General features: G+C 38.7%; 1 protein-coding gene across 12 annotated transcripts in view; it reads right to left on the bottom strand.

The window, feature by feature from the left end:
- LOC116475182 (transducin-like enhancer protein 4) overlaps nucleotides 1-20,995 on the bottom strand; it is a 150,113-nt gene that overhangs the window by 103,117 nt on the left and 26,001 nt on the right. For 9 of the 12 annotated variants that reach the window (XM_058445014.1, XM_058445015.1, XM_058445012.1 and 6 more), the window contains one exon: nucleotides 6,305-6,367. The exons of the other annotated variants lie outside the window; for them this stretch is intronic. In XM_058445014.1, the coding sequence (XP_058300997.1) occupies nucleotides 6,305-6,367 (63 nt within the window). The remainder of the gene's footprint in view (nucleotides 1-6,304; nucleotides 6,368-20,995) is intronic. 12 annotated transcript variants of the gene reach the window in all.

Raw genomic sequence — 20,995 nt, 5'->3', positions numbered from 1 at the left:
TAAAATTAAATTTGCACCAGAAAGCATTCAGGTTAGTATGGAAGTTTCCTTTTCCCTAGGTAAATGTTAAGTATAAAAATGGAAGTTTCCATTTTTAGGTCCTAATTTCCCTTTTATATTCTAAATATTCTAATGATCAGAGAACTATTGTTAAATATTGTAAAAAGAATAATGTCTTCGTTATTTCATTTGTTAAACCAATATTTTCTTAAAATAACAGATGCAAAGGAAAAACAGCTCTGTTCATGTGCAAGCGCAGGCCCCCAGGTGTGCTCCTCATCATCGCTCTGAGGACTAGCCTGCAGGGCTCCTCCATCAGCCTCTAGGCAGCTCGGCTTCTGTTAGGACTCAAAAAACAACCACCACCACCAAAAAAAACAGTCATGGAATTACAGGAGTAGAGAAAGAGGAAAATGTCCATCCTCCTTGGCACTCAATGACTAGAAACAAGTCTGCTAATAACAAGGTTAAAAATGAATGCCATTTCTCTAAAGGTAACAATGACCATGAGTTTAATAAATGAGAATTAGGAAGCACTGGTCACAAGAAACACAAATATAGACAGCCCACAGAGGCCATACTGCTCATGTAGGTTCTTTTCCATCCCCTGTGAATGTATGAATGATAAATAATACCTGATGGGTGACTGTTCTCCAACATTTGAATGGTAAGGAAGAGACTTCTATAACAAGAACTATGCATTATTTTATATCTTATATAACTGAAAAACATGAGATGTGCTAATTACATAGTCAAAGCTAGAGTTTGTTATGTAAAGATAAACCATTAGCAGTAACAATAGCCATGATTTTTATTTTGTGCATAGTATGGAAGCAAGTGGCAACTGTCCCCCAATATCCCTTCTATTACACTGGTGTAAGTTTTAGGGGGGCATAATGGTCACTCAGCTAAGACTACATTTCCGTATCTCCCTTACAACTATCTGTGGGCCGGTAACTAAGTGCTGGCCACTGCAAAGAGGGCAACCTTAAAAGGAAATAACTTGCCCATTCCTTTCTCTTTCCTGCCAGCTGATGCTGGGGCAAGACATGATGGTGCTAGGATGATAAACGTCAATACAAAAGGAACCAAATTCACAATATCGTGGAGTCACCAAATTAGCTACAGATGGCTTCGCTGTCAACTGTTACTATTACGTGAGAGAGAAACAAGTTTTTTTTTTTTCTTGAAAAAACCACTGTTCCTTTGATCTCTGTTAAAGCAGCCAAACATTCAGTGAGGTCCTTTTACACTATCACGAATCCTCATATAACAATCCTACAGTACAGGTATCCCATTATACCGATATGCAAACTGCAGCCCAGAAAAGTTAAGTATTTTGCTCCACATTGTAAAGAAAGCAAGTGGCTGAGCCAAGATTTAGTCCTGGGTCTGGCTGACCTCCAGCTTTTATCACATTGCCTCTTGCCTAACATGGCTCTTCCAATGAATGTGCTCCTTGTTACTGAAGCAACAAGTTTCGAAAAATACAACTGTACCCTGGAGAATGATTTTCAACTATAATGTAATAAACTTTTCACCTACTGACCTACTGCTTTTCAAGAGTTTGAGGTTCTCAAAGATCTTAAGAACACCTTGTGGATCACTGTGAAACATACCCTATCTTAAAAGTGATCCTTATAGGGGAACAAGAATACAAAAAACACAACTATCCTCCAACAGATCCTCAACTAAGTGCACAATATTTCCTGCTTAATCTAATAGGTTAAGACAAATACCTACTGGTTTACTAAAAAAAAAAAAAAAAAATACTCCCTTCTTCCTGAAAGATAATCTGTGTGGAGCTAAAAGTCCATCCTTGGAAGCAACTACTGGAGCTGCAGGGCCTAGCTAACTCTGCAGGAAGACTGCCAGCCAGCTCGTTTTGAAATATTACCTTGAACTCTTGCCAGTTTTTACTAAGTCATTCCTTTCCAAATGTCTTAGGACCCAAAATAACCTGAAATAGAATCTATTTCCCTGGAAGTAAAATAGGAAAAGAGCAGGTGGGGAAACGGCATTCCCTATGCCAAGTCTGTTACATTTTGATAGATATAATACACATTGTAAAGGTGGGCTTACTCTCCTTATTCTACAGGAATACTAAAGCTTAGAGAGATCAACTTTGCAACGCAAAGCTAGTGAAGAGGGAGAGCTAGCCCAATTCTAAATTAGCAGAACTGCTGTCCCTTACTGCCAGGGTGTAACAGTGATGCAGGGTTTTAGGTCCACCTTAGACTCTCTACATAGATATGTTCCTGGAATTGGGGGGTGGAAGAGAAGTTGTTACTGGGACACTGGAAGCAATACAATATTTATTGGCAATCCTCAGTTTTACTAAGGACCCACTGAGGTCTAAGGGTCTATAAGCCATATCCCAAAATTGCCAATGGAAACAAACAAAAACACAGATTTTTAGCTAGTTCAGGGTCCTGGGTTCACTTTTAATTTTCATTTTTTCTTCTATAAGGACATTAGAGAGGAAGATAATCAATTCACATTCTTCCCAAATGCAGTGATGAGAAAAGGGAGGGAGGGCTGGTTCTAGGTCCTCCCAAGAGAAGACAGAGCTCCACTGCTGCTACTGTAGTTAATCCCACTAGTCAATGGCAGTAGGTGCTTATTGTGTGCTAAGCTACCTGGGTATAATCCCAAGTAATCTTCACAGACATTGGATGTGTTTCATGCTATGATTAACTTCATCATACAGATGAGGAAACTGAGGCTTAGAGAGGCACATCACTTGCTAAAGGTCACCCAGCTTAGCCCAGTTAGAGTAAACCACACGATTTGTAACAGGGAGGCCAGGACCCAGATCCAACTGTCATCATCCTGGCATCTCTTGTTTATGGAACTGCCAACTCAGAGTTGATATTTATAGTTCTTTCCCTGCAAATGAGACCGAAATAGGGAAAGAAAAGAGCTTCCCATTTACCACCTTGAGATTGCTTTTTGAAGAAGAAATTTGAGTCTTATCCATTCCTAAAAGCTAAAAAGTGAGAAAGGAACAGCTTGGGACAGATGAGGGTTCACAAGGTTTTTCTAAATTCTGATATTGAGAATCCTGTGAAATTCTATGAACTCCAAGTGATGGGTACTCACTTTTAATGACAAGAGTTGGCAATATCTTTATCAAATGTCTGTAACGCTGGAAGTAGTTGTATGTGAGTGCAACAGCACATCATTAAAGTATATATTGGCTTTAATATTTTTAAATGTTTTAGTAAACTAATAGGAAAATATTTTTCTGTGATTTTTATATACAGACACACTTCAAGTACTTCTGAACACAATTATACAACTCATTTCTAAAAAGAAAAAGTCTTGAAGTTAAAGCTAAATTTAATAGTTATCATTCAGTCCTATATAATTTTTTTAAGTTTAAAAAAATGTGGTAAACCAGACGCAAGCAATATTAAGCAGGTATATTAATCAACACATGGGGGCTAAATTAAAAAGAGACTTCATCTAACAGTATGTAAATATACCCCTTGTTCCTGTCAAACTCCAAAAAGCCTGACTTCAGATGCTCACAATCGCTCCAGCCAATGTTCTGTTAGCTTATGCACTACTCTTCAGGAATTGTTTTGCTTTTTTCTAAATATGATCATTTAATTTTTAAATAAAAACATTTTAAAATAAATTCTAATGCAGCAGCTGCCGTTTTGGCAGCGAGACTGTCACACAGAGAGCCGGTGTTAAAAGATCAGATTAAGAGCCTTCAGTCCTGGCACAGAGTGATGCTCACAGCCATGCAAGAGTGATTTTCCATGCCTCTGAAGAGACAGGAAATAGAATTCATCTTCCTCTAATAACCTGCTCCTCCCCTCCCTCCAGATTATGGTCCATCTGGCTTCAGGGCAGAGGCAAGGAGTCCAATGCTCACAGAATGCACAGAAGAAGAAACAAGGTGGACGATGTTCCGATAAAAAACATCAGAGATGCCTGATTTGAAGGAAACAAACATGTTTGTGTCTCACACAATAAAAGATATACACATACCTTAGGAAACTAGAAAAAGATGAGTAAATTAAATCTAAAGTAAGCGAAATAAAATATATACACAGAACTAGCATTTACAAAACCATGGCATAGATCATGGGTGTCCAATCTTTCGGCTTCCCTGGGCCATACTGGAAGAAGAAATCACACACACATCCCATTTTATGTGGGCTACACATAAAATATACTAACGATAACTGATGAGCTTAAAAAAAATTGCAAAGAAAAATCTCATAATGTTTTAAGAAAGTTTACAAATTTGTGTTGGGCCACATTCAAAGCTATCCTGGGCCACATGTGGCCCACAGGCCCTGGGGTTGCACAAGCTTGGCATAAATCGTTATACATGAGTCAAGGATTTCAACCAAGAAATGTCAAAGTATTTGGGAAATAAATAGTTAAGAGGTATGACAACAGTTAAGTATGACACCTTTCTTCCCAGACTAGAGCAAATGATTGTCAGTATCTCCCCATGGCTTTCACCTACAGGTACAACTTCCTTAGACAATTAATTTCAGTCCAGTCTTGCTCAGCACCACTACCATTATACGTTCTGTTCCCACTGGGCCTGCTCACACAAACAACATAATTCATGAGGGAAAACAACTCATTGGCAAATCAGTTTCATCAACATCCCCAAGACAACCTTCTACTTCTGAACACGACCCACAGATCCTGCAGAAATGTGATGAGACCAAAGCTGTACCAGTAATCATATGCAGGGGTCTGTGCCTACAGAGGCCCAAAGTCTAATTACCACCCCAGGGATAATTCGAACTTTTCCCCTGTCACCTTAGAACATGACACCCCAGCCTGGTTACAGCTCTGTGGGTCACACATTCTTCCCATTCTCCATCTCCATAAAGCAGAGCTGCTTAAAATAAAAAATACACACTAGTCTGAATCAGGCAGGGGGCAGCCAGGCTTCCAAAAGAAATGCAAATACACCCCTTGACTCTCATTCACCAAGCCATCTAATCTAGTCATAAGCAAATCCTAAGTAAAAATAGGCAAATGCGGACATGACTGGTGGTAGGTTTTGTGGTCACAGCTAAAGGAGGAGAAAAGACAACATATCCTTTGTTTATCATGACCCAAAAGAGCATATGAATTCAGAGTGTCAACAAGATCTGTGAATATGAGTGCCCACTCCCCAGCATATACCTATGAAGGGTACCCATAGTTACTCAAGTCTAACCCAGTTCAGATCAAAGAAAAAAAATCATATATAGCAATCTGCATATCTATAATACACATGCATGCTCAAATACTGGCCACATACCATCGGCACATGCCCGCTGGCGAGCAGGTGAATGAACCTCTCCCCTGAAAAGCAGTGACACAACACACTTATAGAACAACTGAAAAGGTAGGAAGAAAAGTGCCTCTGTGCCTTCTCAGCCCACAGCACAAAGTATTGCAGCTAAAAGACATGCAGATATTTCATTAGCTCCTTCCTTCTTAAAGTGGATCTTACCTGAGCAAATGAAGGCATTCAGTAATCCAGAAGCAAAAATTTATCTTTTTCCAGTATTCTCACTTCAACTTCGTAGCTACCAAAAGCAAGCAGGGAGAGAAAAAAAGCCACAAGGAAGCCAACAAGCACTAGAAATGCATCGCTTTATTCCAACCTGTGCCTGTTTGCTGACGGCATGCACTTCCCCTGGAAGTGAGCAAGGGAACTAGTGAGCCGCATGCCGGGCCTTAGCAATGTGCTAAGCCTACCATCACCAAAGCCTAATTTTGAGAGAAGTGGCACTCAGAGAAACGAGTTCATTGAGTTCATCTTGCAGGTCTTTTTCCAAAAGCATAATAATATAAAGACTTAATCAGGTAATAAGAAGTAAATGTTTAAAAGTAGCTAGCCAAAAGCTTCATTAGTTTGTTTACTACATAAAGTCTTTCCATTTGATATGTCTTCTGCCAATTCTTAATGCCCAATGACAATAGTACAGAGTAAGCTCCCGTTTTCCTGGCAATTTTTCAATCTACCTTATTAGGTACCATTATGACAAACAAGCATAATTCTGAGCAACACTACAAAGATAGCAAAATATTTTAATGACTGAATTTTGCTTAGCCCAACTAGAAAATATTCCATTACATAAACACATTTAAATTATATCCCACAGAAAGCTACTAAGGTATACACGTTGGAGTGAGAACACTGTTTCTTAGAAATGAAAATAAAATACAAACACCAAGAGACTGGCAAGGCCAGAGAGTCAGTTCTACAATCCCTTTTCTGCAAAACCACTAAAATGGCAACTTCTAGTCCAGTGCCTAAAATCAACTACCTTACCTCTTGGGACAGGAAAGGAATGACTTGTGCACAGATAGCATTCAGCCTCTTGACAATCTCTGCCTGCAAAAAATAAGGGAAAGGAAAGCAATAAAGAGAACAGTCAGCTGGTTACAGATTCCCGAAACATTAACAGGATGATATTAAAACATACTTTATAATTTGGCTGGCATATTTCCTTAGGAAGAGGAAAACTATCTCATCAGTAAGCCCATTAAAAGGAAGCAGTGACAACAGTGCCACATTAACAGCACAATTTATTAACCAGCATTCATCTTAAAAAGTTAGCCTTCAAGCATCAGGGCAATATAAAATGGAATTTAATTTCCATGACTGGAAATCAGTTTTCAACAGCCTTCACCAGGACCCTTGCTCATACTAATGTTTTTCATAAAACCTGCAGTCTTCTAAGTCTGAAGAATTTAGATAAGTAAAGATACATTCTTTCCTACATCTCAACTCCATCAATTAGCAAATCATTGGATTTCTATATTTGTGGCCTTTGCTTTAGAAACACTGGTGCTGTGATTTTAAACTCGAGACCCTGAACTTCTGAAACAGCAGCACCCAACCAACCCAAAGAAGTTGGTTAATTCAGATTCTTATAAATCTTGGAGAACAAGATGTTTTCTTCAACCATAAAAATTTCCAAATGTGTCCTACCAAAGTTTTCAGTGCGCAGAGGTTGAGATATGCTAAAATCTTATTACACTTAGCAGAAAGCAATCTGTATGTATCTGGAAACTATCCTTGGGAACTTTTTTTTTTTTTTTTTACTGTGGATATGCAAAACTCCCAACAATGTCAGAGAACAATTTATTCTCTAATAATTTTATAAGTACAGACATTTTAAACCAATAAGATGCTATAGTAAGTTAAAAGAAAAACCACCACATGATGTCTTTAAAAAGTTACCCACAGCTTTACCAATGTTTATCTTAATTTGTATTTTTCAGATGGTGCCTTGTATATTTTGTGATGTATAAATACAGTTTTTTTAATACGCATACATACAAAATAGTTTATATTTTAATGATGGAATGGAGGAAAGACAGCTAAGAAGAATTGAAAGGCAGAAAATGTAAAGCAATTACTATCCCTAAGACATTCTTAAATTCCATCCAGGGTCAGTTCCTCATTCCTCATTTTATGAGAGGCCCAAAATGCCTTTTCTTGCCAAGTCATTACCAGAATGACAGTGACACTCTACTTGTGCAATCTAGGCTTCCTTCTTTCATCAGCAACCCTTCTAACTGTGTAGCTATGCAATCTTTTAAATGCCAGCACCTTAAAAACTTTACCAGCCAAAAGAAAACACAAATTCACCATGAACTTTCAAACCTAAGCTTTCCATTCCAGTCTGCATTCCTAACAGGATGGACAAAAACCCAGCACCAATAAGCAGCAGTGAATAAGGACCCAACTGTGCTGACCTGATTTAATTTACTGCACTGGCCCCATGGAGCATTTAGCCATCCTTTAAGAATGCTTAAGCCACCATGAAGAGCTGCAATGGGAATCACCAAACCACTCTCCACCTGGACTAACATACCACAGTGGTTATGGGGTGAAATTCCAGGGTGAGCTAAGAAAATAGAGTAGGGTTCACCAGGCTGAAAGTACAGCGCCTCAAAGGCATTTGGTTGTTAAGCTTTTTGCAGGGAGAGGCGGAGGGGGAGAGAATAAAAGATAATGAGACACTTTGGGGCAGAACGAACTGATGATTCTAATGCTTAGAACCATCTGCCAAGCATATTTTCCTCATTATGTTGTTTACATAAATAAAATAGTCCCTTGCTAGGAGGGCTGAAAAATGTGTGGGCACGTAAGAAAACTGAGTTCTTTAGTTTGCCTACATAATCTAGGCAATAAAAACTACTCTAAGGAAATTTATTCATCTGGTGAAATAAAATTTTGGACCTAGGCTGTATTAAGTCTGAGCAACTATTTTTTTAAAAAAATTCTACATTTTCTTAAAAATAAACGTAAAAAGGAGAAGAACCTTTTTACTCAATCACGTAGGTTAACACACACACAACAGAAACGGGAGGACAGAAACCTTCCAAACTTTCGTTAAAGATCTCCTTTTGTTTAAAAGACTTCTTAATTTCTTTAAGTTGTCATGCCAATGGATTTTCATGGTCAGGCTAATTGGCAGTGGGGGGGTGGGGTGTGTGTGTGATTTCATAAAATTAAGCAGGTCATTCTTCACTTTGAAAGCTAAAGTTGCCTCGGAAACACTGCTGCTCCCATGGTCATCTAATTTTGCCTCTTTTGTCCCACAGGACCCAGCTTTAGGGAGGCATCATTTATTTACAGGCCTTTCCACTGGGCTTCAGCGATCAGCCAGTAACACTGTGGACACACACTTCTAATGGCCTATGTTTTGAAACTGAGTCTAATATAATGGCGTGGGGCCCAAACTCCTTTTCCAGCACAGCCATTAAAGGATGTAGGTTATTGCTGTTGTCACCATTGATATTTGTCATTGTAATGTAATTAGGGCCCTAAAATGATGCATTACAGCCCTTGGCACAGCTTCTATTAAAATCTTTTCTTCTGCTCACTGAACTGCGACCTGCTTTCTGATGAATAACAGACAGACAGCTTTAGGGTAAGAAGCAGATTCATCAAAGAAGTATTTTTCAGCTTTGGGGAAAGAAGGAAAAAAAGGCAACCTAGGAGGAAAAGCAATAGGGGAGGAAAAGCCACAACACACATTTGAATTTCATCTGACCACTTGAAATTCTGATTGCATCTGATGAATCTTGCTTAGACAATATATTCCCAGTCTTTGAATCACATGGTTAATCAGGGTTCTAATCTGCTATCCATCAGGCTACGCCAGAACTGTTAGCTTCCAATCAAATTTATAGGTGATGTGGGTCATGCATCCCTGAGCAAGTACATTCACAGATAGCCCATTTAAACAGGCAGGGATTCTGAAATATTGCTGTTAGGGTTACTAGATATTATAATGGTATTTGATGCTTTATGGACACTGATGCCTTTAGATGCCCATGATATTCTAAAATAGCATTAACAGCCCCAATAAAAGGACAATTGTTCATGTCAAAATGTAACAAAAAGATCATACTGGCAGCCACACTTTGTCAAACACATTAACAATTTTTGACAATTCCATTCTATCTTCCATATCAAGATATTCATTTAAAAAACAATAAAAGTTGCAGATGTATCTTCCTACCCTCAACTCACTACCATTCTATTTCCTCTCTCAAAATTACCCACCTTTACACCATTCTCCAACAAAAAAATAAAATAAAAATGATCACCATCCCTGCTAAAGAAAACCATGGTTTGGATAAAACATCTCGGAAAAACGTAAAGACAAAAAAGGCATTCTATGAAAATCCCTTGGCTATGCACTCAACACATGACATGTGACTGTCAACAGGCTAACTCTACAGTACTGATGGACAGTGGCCTAGGAGCATGACCAGGTAGTAACAAAACAGGAAAACACAGAAGAGAATCTTTTATCCTTTATTTCTTCATACTCCAACACTCAAGAATCATTGGAAAATTTATCTACTATCTTACATCATGGGAAAGTGATGTCATGTGTTGAAAAGAAAGCTGTAACTCAATCACTAGGTTAAAAAGTAACAAATACTAACGCACACAATACCAAATACATATTTCCTTTATCACATAACAAATTTTACTAATCATTTTTAAAAGACAAAAACTTAGTTAACCCTATACTTGAATTTAACTACATTCCCTGAAATAGACCTGATACAATAAAAATCTGATTTTTATTTAGATCATTTCAGCCTATATGATTTCCTTAAAAGGACACAAATTTTATTTTAAAAACATAATAAACTTGGGTGCAAGTACCACTAGCTTTATTTTAGTAATCAAAAGGATATATCAAAAGCAATTGTTGATTTTAAAAACTGTTTCATGGGTTTGTCTCTCATCAAAATAGGAACAACATTACTACATATGTATTGTCGAAATAAAACAGAATAACAAAGGGTTATTAGGAAACCATTTCAGCAGCTAACTTAAAGCAATTACAGTTTTAGGAAACATTCCTGAAGAATAACTTTTTAAAATTAGTTTTCTGTACAGCAGTTTCTTGCCAATTTTTTTTTAAAGATGAATCTATTTATTTTATTGAATGTTTATCAAGAACATACATTCATCCACTTTAATATCAACATTTTTTTAAAAGGTGACAAAGAAGTCCTACTTACCCTGCCTGAAATAGTTTTTGGAATAAACACAAATAAATCCTGCAACCTTATCATTTCACTTCACCGCTACAGAACAAAGACTGCAATTCTTTAAAATTTCAATCAGAAAATATCTTGATTTGTTCCAAATTTTCTAAAGAAACTGTACAACTTCTGAAACTGATCTTGCCTGACCCTAGATTAAAATGTCAGAGGACTAATGAGAAATTCTAACTTAAAATCCAGACTAAATGTAAGGAAAAATTTTCAAGTAGTACTATTTCTCTAAACTGACAACTCCATTTTTACCTTATCAAAAATCAATTTTACAAAAATGTTAATAACATGTAACACATAAAACTAATCTTAGCTATTAACTCCTATTCAACATAGTGTTGGAAGTTCTGGCCAGGGCAAACAGGCAAGAGAAAGAAATAAAGGGTGTTCAATTAGGAAAAGAGGAAGTCAAATTGTCTCTGTTTGCAGATGACATGATTGTATATTTAGAAAACCCCATCGTCTCAGCCCAAAATCTCCTTAAGCTGATAAGCAACTTCAGCAAAGTCTCAGAATTGGAAAAAACTACTTTAAAGTTCATATGGAACAAAAAAAAACCCCCGCATTGCCAAGACAATCCTAAGCAAAAAGAACAAAGCTGGAGACACCATGCTACCTGATTTCAAACTATACTACAAGGCTACAGTAACCAAAACAGCATGGTACTGGTACCAAAACAGATATATAGACCAATGGAACAGCACAGAGGCCTCAGAAATAACACCACACACCTATAACCAACCATCTGACCTTTGACAAACCTGACAAAAACAAGCAATGGGGAAAGGATTCCCCATTTAATAAATGGTGCTGGGAAAACTGGCTAGCCATATGTAGAAAGCTGAAACTAGATCCCTTCCTTACACCTTATACAAAAATTAACTCAAGATGGATGAAAGACTTAAGTGTAAGACCTAACACCATAAAAACTCCAGAAGAAAACCTAGGCAATACCATTCAGAACATAGGCATGGACAAAGGCTTCATGACTAAAACACCAAACGCAATGGCAACAGAAGCCAAAATTGACAAATGAGATCTAATTAAACTAAAGAGCTTCTGCACAGCAAAAGAAACTACCATCAGAGGGAACAGGCAACCTACAGAATGGGAGAAAATTTTTGCAATCTACCCATCTGACAAAAGGCTAATATCCAGAATCTGCAAAGAACTTAAACAAATTTACAAGAAAAAAACAAACAACCCCATCAAAAAGTGGGCAAAGGATATGAACAGACACTTCTCAAAAGAAGACATTTATCCAGCCAACAGACATATGAAAAAATGCTCATCATCACTGGTCGTCAGAGAAATGTAAATCAAAACCACAATGAGATACCATCTCACACCAGTTAGAATGGGGATCATTAAAAAGTCAGGAAACAACAGATGCTGGAGATGATGTGAAGAAATAGGAAGGCTTTTACACTGTGTGGGAGTGTACATTAGTTCAACCATTGTGGAAGACAGTGTGGCGAGTCCTCAAGGATCTAGAACTAGAAATACCATTTGACCCAGTGATCCCATTACTGGGTATATACCCAAAGGATTATAAATCATGCTACTATAAAGACACATGCACACATGTTTACTGCAGCACTATTCACAGTAGCAAAGACTTGGAACCAATCCAAATGTCCATCAATGATAGACTGAATTAAGAAAACGTGGCACATATACACCATGGAATACTATGCAGCCATAAAAAAGGACGAGCGCATGTCCTTTGCAGAGACATGGTTGAAGCTGGAAATCATCATTCTAAGCAAACTATCACAAGGACAGAAAACCAAACATTGCATGTTCTCACTCATAAGTGGGAGCTGACCAATGAAAACACATGGACACAGGGCAGGGAACATTACACATCTGGGCCTGTCCAGGAGTCGGGGGCTGGGGGAGGCATAGCATTAGGAGAAATACCTAATGTAAATGACGAGTTGATGGTTGCAGCAAACCACATGGCACATATATACCTATGTAACAAACCTGCACGTTCTACACACGTACCCTAGAACTTAAAAAGTATTAAAAAAAAAAAAAAAAACTAATCTTACGTATTTAAAAAAAAAAAAAAAAAAGCCTGACTGGAATAAAGTTTAAAGATTTAGACCAAAGGTATTGTCAGTATTGCTAGGAAGTTGGTAAACCACATGCCTAAGCTTTATTTCAGTTCAAGTGCTTATTTTGTTTAAAAAAAAAAGAAAAAAGAAAAAACTACTACTGCTTAATAAAGCAATAAAATGAAGTGATAACATTATAAGAATCGATTGAATAGACCATCTACCAGTTTCCTAAAGGACTGATTAAGACTTGCTGTTTTTAAAAGCTCTGCCCATCCTACTCACTCCAGTGAGAAAAGCATACTGTCTATAACAGAGTAGTCAATTTGTATCATCTTAAACAATGTGAAAGTGTCAATATTGAACCTGTTTTCACAACCCCCATACCTCCCCCCTTCCACTGCTTCCCCCGGGGAGTTTAACCAAAACAATGATTCTACTAATGATGATACCACAAGCAATGTCAATTTGGTTTGTGTTTTGAACTCATATTTATGCTATTTTACTGCATGTTAAGTGTGCTTTAAAGTACCCAATGTGCGGCTCAGTTAACTGGATATTCTCAAGTGTCCCATTTATTTGTCCTAACAAGACACATGGGGCTACTGTTTGTGGTGCTCATGTGGGAATAAGGAGAACAAAGTCCTTCTTAAAGAGAATTACGGTATACCCACATTTCATGGGACTATTCCAGAGCCAAAGCTATATTTTACTGAAGCATTTTTACAATGGTTAAAGAAAAAAAGAGTACCCTCTTTTTCCTCCTACCATGTGAGCTCTCTAGAGGTGTATCTTTAAGAGAAATCCTAGAAAGGTGCCTATTCGCCTACATGCATATTCTGGGCTCTAGTTATTGTGTTTAAATACTGCTCCAATGTTAAGAGTGATCGAGAGAGATAAATTATCAAGGTTGAGAATAACGATCATTGTGCCAGACATCCAATTACTTGTACAAGGTCAAATCATTTCAGTTCTCAAGTCTGGAAAACACTGTAACCAATGTTACCACGGTTATACTCAGTTCCACCAGAGGAGAGAGGCAGGGAAAATAGAAAGGAAGGATGGGAGGGAAAAGTGGGATGTCAGTGGGAGTAGAGAAAGAAAATTACTTTCTCTAGAGAGCTTACCTTCAGCCTGCACAGAACAAGGTGGAACCGGTCAGAGAGCCTGATTACTCTGATTACTAAGACATCCAAGTTCTACGAATAGCTCTTTCCTCAGCCAGTGTGTCAGAGCAAGCCTTGCCAGCTGCCTGCTTTACATTTTATTTCTCTTCTCTCTCCCTCCCCTCCTCCTCTTCTTCCTCCTCCTCCTCTCTCACACACCTTCCTCTTTCCTACTGACATAAATAAATGTACAGTTGTCTTTGAATGCTGATTTACAATTAAGCTTTTTCATACTTAGCCACAGTAGAGGGAAGAAAATACTCCTTGCGCCCAGAGTAAACGGAGATTATTCATCTTGATTTTTCCCAACATATATGTATGATCAAAATGATGTGAGAAATACCTAAAGACAAAGGAATTTTGGATATAGGAATAAAACAAAACAGACTAATCGTCCTTACTCAGTTCTCATCAAGGATGCCTATCTTCAGGGAAACAAGCCACCTTTTACACAGAGAGCCATGCTCTATTTTTTGGTCTTTCCTCTCAGGCGAGGCTAAAGTTTCCTTGTCTGTTTACTTCTTTTCTGTTTTTCAGGAAATCTCCATCTATCTTGCATTTCTCAGTATTTTCTTTCCTCTTCTTCCAATTCTAGCATATGGCCTCTAGTGGTTTCGTCTCCCTCCTCCCAATTATATAAAATTTCAATTCTTTGAAGCTGTCACTACCAAAACATCCTTACAATCCCTTTGATTGTTTTCTCCCTATGAGTAGCCGCTCTTATCAAAACCCAAGTTTTGGCCTTTTCCTGTTTACTGAGATACTGCTCTGCCATTACACTTCTACCACACTTCCAGGTGCAGGCACAGTCACCAAGTGAATAAATGGGCCCTGGCCTGGCTAGAGCAGAGGGCATAGCAAGGAATGAGGAGACAGTCCCTCTTCCTAGCATTTGCACTTGCTGTTCCCTCTACCTGGAACCACCTTCCCCAGATCTTCCCATGGCTCATCTCCACCCATCATTTAAGTCTCAGCCCACAGGACACTCCCTCTGATGCCTTCACTTACCATCCTCAATTACTCGTCCTCCTCCCACTCTCTGGCCCATTATAGTTTTGTCTTCTCCTGACAGCATTTGTAATCATCTGAAATTATCTCACATATATTTTTGTTTACATGGACTAGACTAGTGCTTCTCAAACTGTAATGCACATACTAATCACCTGGAAATGTTAAAATCCAAATTGGAAAAGGGCCTCAGAGTCTATACTTCCAACAAATTTTAAGGCGATGCTGAAAATGCTGGTCCACAGACCAGACCCCTAGTAGTAAGGTTCTAGAGAATGTAGGCTCCACGGCAGATAGCTTTGTCTTATAGCCCCAGTGGCCGGTATGTCAAAGACACTCAATATGCTTTTGTTGAATAAATAGAAGAAACTACAGTTTAGGTGGTTAGAATCTCATCAATTATTTTGCAGGCATGCTAAAATTGTCTGGGAATACAGGCATACACAAGAGATACTGTGGGTTCAGTTCCAGACCACAGCAATAAAGTGAATGTTACAATAAAGCGAGTCACACAAATTTTTTGGTTTCCCAGTGCATGTGTGTACTACAGTATAGTACAAACATAAAAGTTATGCTTGTACTATAGTTTAAGTGTGAAGTAGTATTATGTCTTAAAAATATATATATATAATACACTGTAATTTAAAAATACTTTATTGCTAGAAAATGCTAACCATCATCTGAGCTTTCAGTGAGCCATGATCTTTTTGCTGACAGAGGGTTTTGGCTCAATACTGATGGCTAATCAGGGTGGTGCTTGCTGAAAGTTGGAGGGCTATGACATTTTCTCAAAAACAGACAATAATTAAGCTTGTTAGCACTGGGTGTCTCTTCCTTCCCAAAGAACTTCTCTGTAGTATGTGATGCTGTTTGACAGCATTTTACTCACAGAATTTCTTTGAAATTTCAGAGGAGTCAATCCTCTCAAACTCTGCCACTGCTTTATCAACTAAGTTGATGTAATATTCAAATTCTTTGTGGTCATTTCAACAGTGTTCACAGCATCTTCACCAGAACTATATTCCATCTCAAGAAACTACTTTCTTGGCTCATCCATAAGCAGCAACTCCTCATCCATTCAAGTTTTATCATGAGATTGCAGCAATTCAGTCACATCTTCAAGGTCCACCCCCAAAGACCATCCTCAGGGTCTTGAACCCCTCCAAAGGCATCCATGAGGGTTAGAATCAACTTCTTCCAAATTCTTATTCATGTTGGCATTTTGACCTCCTCCCATAAACCACAAATGTTCCTAATGGCATCTAGAATGGCTAATCCTTTCCAGAAGGTTTTCAATATACCTTGCTCAGATTCACCAGAAGAATCATTATGTATGGCAGCTACAGCCTTACAAAATGTATTTCTTAAATAGTAAATCTTAAAAGTTGAAATTACTCCTTGATCCATGAGCTACAGAATGGATGCTGTATCAGCAGGCAGGAAAACATCATCTCCTTGTACATCTCCATCAGAGCTCTTGGGTGACTAGGTACACCATTAATAGGCAGTAATATTTTGAAAGAAATCTTTTTTTCTGAACAGTAGGTCTCAACAATGGGATTAAAATATTCAGTAAACCATGCTATAAACAGCTGTGCTGTCACCTAGGCTTTGTAGTTCTATTTATAGAACACAGGCAGGGTAGATTTAGCATAATTCTTAAAGGCCCTAGGATTTTTGGAATGATAAATGAGCATTGGCTTCAAGTTAAAGTCACCAGCTGCATTAGTCACATAACAAGGGAGTCTGTCTGTCCTTTGAAGATTTGAAGCCAGTCACTGACATCTCTTCTCTAGCTATGAAAGTCCTAGATGGCATCTTCTTCCAATAGAAGGTCTTATCCACACTGCAAATCTGTTGTTTGGTGTAGCCACCTTCATCAATGATCTTAGCTAGATCTTCTAGATAACTTGCTGCAGATTCCACATCAGTACTTGCTGCTTCACTTTGCACTTTCACATTATGGAAATGGTTTCTTTCATTAAACCTAATGAACCAACCTCTGCTAGCTTCAAACCTTTCTTCTGCAGCTTTCTCATCTCTCTCAGCCTTCATAGAATTGAAGAGAGTGAGGGGTTTTGCTCTGGATTAGGCTTTGGCTTAGGGGAATGTTATGGCTGATTTGAGCTTCTATCCAGACCACTAAAACTATCCCTATGTCAGCAATAAGGCTGTTTCATTTTCTTACCACTGGAGTAGCACTTTTAATTTCCTTTAACTTCTTTTTATTTGCATTTATAACTTGGCTGTTGGGTACAACACACCTAGCTTTTGGCTCATTGGCTTTCGACATGCCTTCCACTCTAAGGTTAATCATTTCTAGATTTTGATTTAAAGTGAGAGATGTGAGACTCTTCCTCTCATTTGAACACTTAGAGGCCCTCCCGTTAGGGTTATTAATTGGCCTAATTTCAATACTGTTGTCTCAGAGAATGGGGAAGCCTGAGGAGAGGGAAAGAAGGGGGAATAGCATGAAGCAGTCAGAATACACACATTAATTAAGTTTGCTGTCTGATGGGGGCACAGTTCACGGCACTCTAAAACTATTACAATAGTAACATCAAAGATCACTAACCACAAATCACGTAACAGATAAAGTAATAATGAGAAAGTTTGAAATACTGTGAGAATTACCAAAATGTGACACAGAGACATGAAGTGAGCACAGGCTACTGGAAGAACAACTCCATTCAGGGTTGCTACAGCCTTCAATTTGTGAAAAACAGTCTCTGTGAAGCACAATAAAGTGAGGCCAAGTAAAACAAGGTATGCCTGTAGCTAAAGCACATTAATAGATCAACCATAAAGGAATATCTATCCAGAAAACTTGCTTAAATTCTGATATGGTTTATTTAGCTTCCCATCACACATCTTTTCTGGCATTTAGGATACCATGCTATTCAAAAGAATAATAAATTATCATAGCGTGCAACAAAAGGAAATGCAAATTCATTCTGGACAATTCCTGATGGGTGAATAAATGATTAAAGCTTCCTATCTGAAACCTTGGCAAAATATGTGTTTTAAAGATTATTTTAAAGTATAATAAAGGAAATGCAGCTCAATCTCCTTCTTGAGATTATTTATACCAGATTGCTGATCACCTGACCCACTGGACTGATGGATTTGTTAGACAGCACCCTAGGAGAGCACCCTGTATACAGCGTTCATGAGAAATCTCTACAATGTTATCTCGAGTGAACCAACTTGATGATTTTAATAGCCCAAGGAAAGGGCCTACTCATGCGACAGCATCACTAGGTTCACAGGAAGTAAAAGGTCAGTTCCTGATAATTCAAGGTGTGGTGGTGGAGCTCAGGAATTATACACACTACAATGTGTAGACGAGTTCGTACTTATTAACCCTGCTCAAAACAACACAGTTAGAGCCAGGCTTGGGGAGCCATGGGCACAGCTGCAGCATGAGAACCCCTAGAGAGAATAGGCTATTCAAATCCCTTCTGAACAAGGTCCAAGAGTTGCTGCAGCATCACGTGTTGAGCAGCAGGCAACCGAACTTGGGATTCCACATACGGATTCTGACACACAAACTGCCTCCCCACTGTCCCTGACAAACATGTCTGAAAACTCTCACACTGTAGGAGGGTTTTAATTATTAGGAAGTTTTTACTGAAATTAATTCCTTGCCTGTTTTTGTGTGTTTTCGTTGGTGGGGTGGTGTACTGCACACAAAGTCCACTACCATTCACTGATTCCTCACTCAAGCTCTTTCAATGGCTGGGGTAAGCCACCTGAGACAGGCTGAGAAATTAGAAAAAAAAGAAGTCCCTGACCACAGACTGAAAACTCTCTATAACCAGAAAAATAATAGTATTTTTCCTATAATCAGGCTCACATCTACTTTTGTTTGTTTTCTTCTTTTTTAATACTTGACTAGGCAGGTTGAGAAAATTAAAGGTAAAGGAAACTATTGTGTTCCTATATTCCTAGTTACTTTTAAAATGTACTTCAGGTTGCTTTTAAATTAAATTCTGTAGGCAATTTAAAATATTTAAACAAATGCACCTTAGAAAAAGCCTAAACCACAAATGCATTACTGCCCATGTAGTTTTGCCTATTCAACAAATACTTATTAAATATCTGCTTACTATTTGTCTGGACTATTGTAGGTGCTGAATGAAGACAGAGGGGTGAACAAGACAAGTAAATCCCTGCTGTCATGGAGCTCACATCATAGGTGGAGTGAGACAGAAGCAAACATACAAGTATATAAAGAGGAATTTCAGATACTGAGAAGTGCTATGAAGACAAAATTGGGGGTGTAAGAGAGAGCCCTGGGGCAGGAGGTGGGTCTGGTTTGGATGACATGATCAGGGAAGGACAAAAAAAGAAGTGACTCAAAAGTTGAGATGTGGCTAGAAACAACATTTTCTATACCACATGTTGCAGATGCTATTAACAAGTATTATATACATAACGGTGTCCCTGATCAGACGACCTCACACACTATGAAGAAAGTTAAACAGTTTTCTTTACTGTTGGGTATCTTAGAGCCTTTCATTTGATAGTGTTCGTTGTACATCTTTGGAAAGGAGCACATTAAAAGCAATTACTACTCAAGCTTCTTTGACTTTGGGACCCTTTCTCCTCAAAATCGGAGAGGAGATGATATTCCGTGGGAAACACTGAGCTCGTCAGTAGTTTCCAGCTCTGGCCTTACATCAGCATTACTAGTGGACCTTTCACAAACACCTACACCCAGGCCTCACTCCAGACCAATTAACTCACAATCTCCAAAGACAGGACCCTGGCTTCAGTTTTTAAAGCTCCCCAGGTGATTCTAATGTGCAGGCAGGATTGAAAACCATTAAGCTAGAGCACCGGATGCATGCAATAAAAAATAGAGTGGAAAATAAGGACAGAAGAGGTTCACTGGGGTCAGACTATGGAAGGTCTTGAATGCCACACAAAGGGGTTTGAACTTCATTTAGAAGGCAGTAAGGGCCCATCAAGGTCAATTCCTAGGAAAGTTATGATAAGTACCAGACAGGTCAAGACACCACAGTGCATTTCTGTCTTCCACCCTCCTCTTGGCACTGATTATATTTAATGTTGCGGACGGAAAGAAGAGATTTATAACCACAAAACATACCACAAGAGGAAAGATGGAGGATGAAAGATAATTTCAGAATAGGAACAAAATGAATTTCCTAAGCACCTCAGACTTAGAAAATTCAACAAGATGTTTTCAGTTACTGGCTCCTACTCTAAACTAGAAGCTCTGGTAGAAACAGCAGTTCTGAATGCAGAACTGATCTGAACTCTTGAGGTGTTTATAATCTAAGGGGGGGGAAGATCAAATATAAAGAAACACAATAACGAACGCCATGTGTTAAGTGCCCTAGGTACTACACAGAGGAGCCCTGGAAATCTAAGAGTGAGGAGGGGAAGAAAACCCTTCTGGCTTTGGGGAGAGAGTAATGTGAGCCATATTAATTTCATAACTTTCGATTATTGTCTGCTACTCTGCCATATACTGCATTATAGTCTGAAAAAAACAGTACAGGAACAAGATAGGACTTACAGAGTCCATAATCTAGCAAATGAGACAGACATTGAAACAAATATAGAATGCAGGGTATTTTAAAATGCTTTTTAGAGGACTATTTCCCTGAGTAACTGAGGGTAAAATGAGTCTGACACACAAAGGAGAAGGGGGCAGAGAAAGGGTAAGACCATTCCCAACAAAGTCTGCCATACCAGCATGGGACACTGACATTCAAAGAAAAAAGTGAAAGGGTAATATCAGCACAAGGTGAAGGTGGAGAAGTAAATCCAAAAGAACCTAGTAGACCAGGATTATCACTATCCAGGACATACCAGTTAGGAGGCTATTGCATTACTCATAGTGAGTCTTTTGTTTTTTTTTTGAGACAGAGTCTCGCTCTGTCGCCCAGGCTGGAGTGCAGTGGCACAATCTCAGCTCACAGCAACCTCCGCCTCCTGCGTTCAAGCAATTCTCTTGCCTCAGCCTCCCGAGCAGCTGAGACTATAGGCACATGCCACCACGCCTGGGTAAGTTTTTTTGTTTTTTTGTTTTTCAGTAGAGACAGAGTTTCACCGTGTTAGCCAGGATAGTCTCGATCTCCTGACCTCATGATCTGCCTGCCTCAGCCTCCCAAAATGCTGGGATTACAGGCGTGAGCCACCACGCCACACCAGTGAGTC

Source organism: Hylobates moloch, unplaced genomic scaffold, assembly GCF_009828535.3.
Source record: "Hylobates moloch isolate HMO894 unplaced genomic scaffold, HMol_V3 SCAFFOLD_10, whole genome shotgun sequence".
Classification (NCBI taxonomy): Eukaryota; Metazoa; Chordata; class Mammalia; order Primates; family Hylobatidae; genus Hylobates; species Hylobates moloch.
Note: the sequence above shows the minus strand (reverse complement) of the source record. Positions and strands in the feature narration are given on the sequence as shown.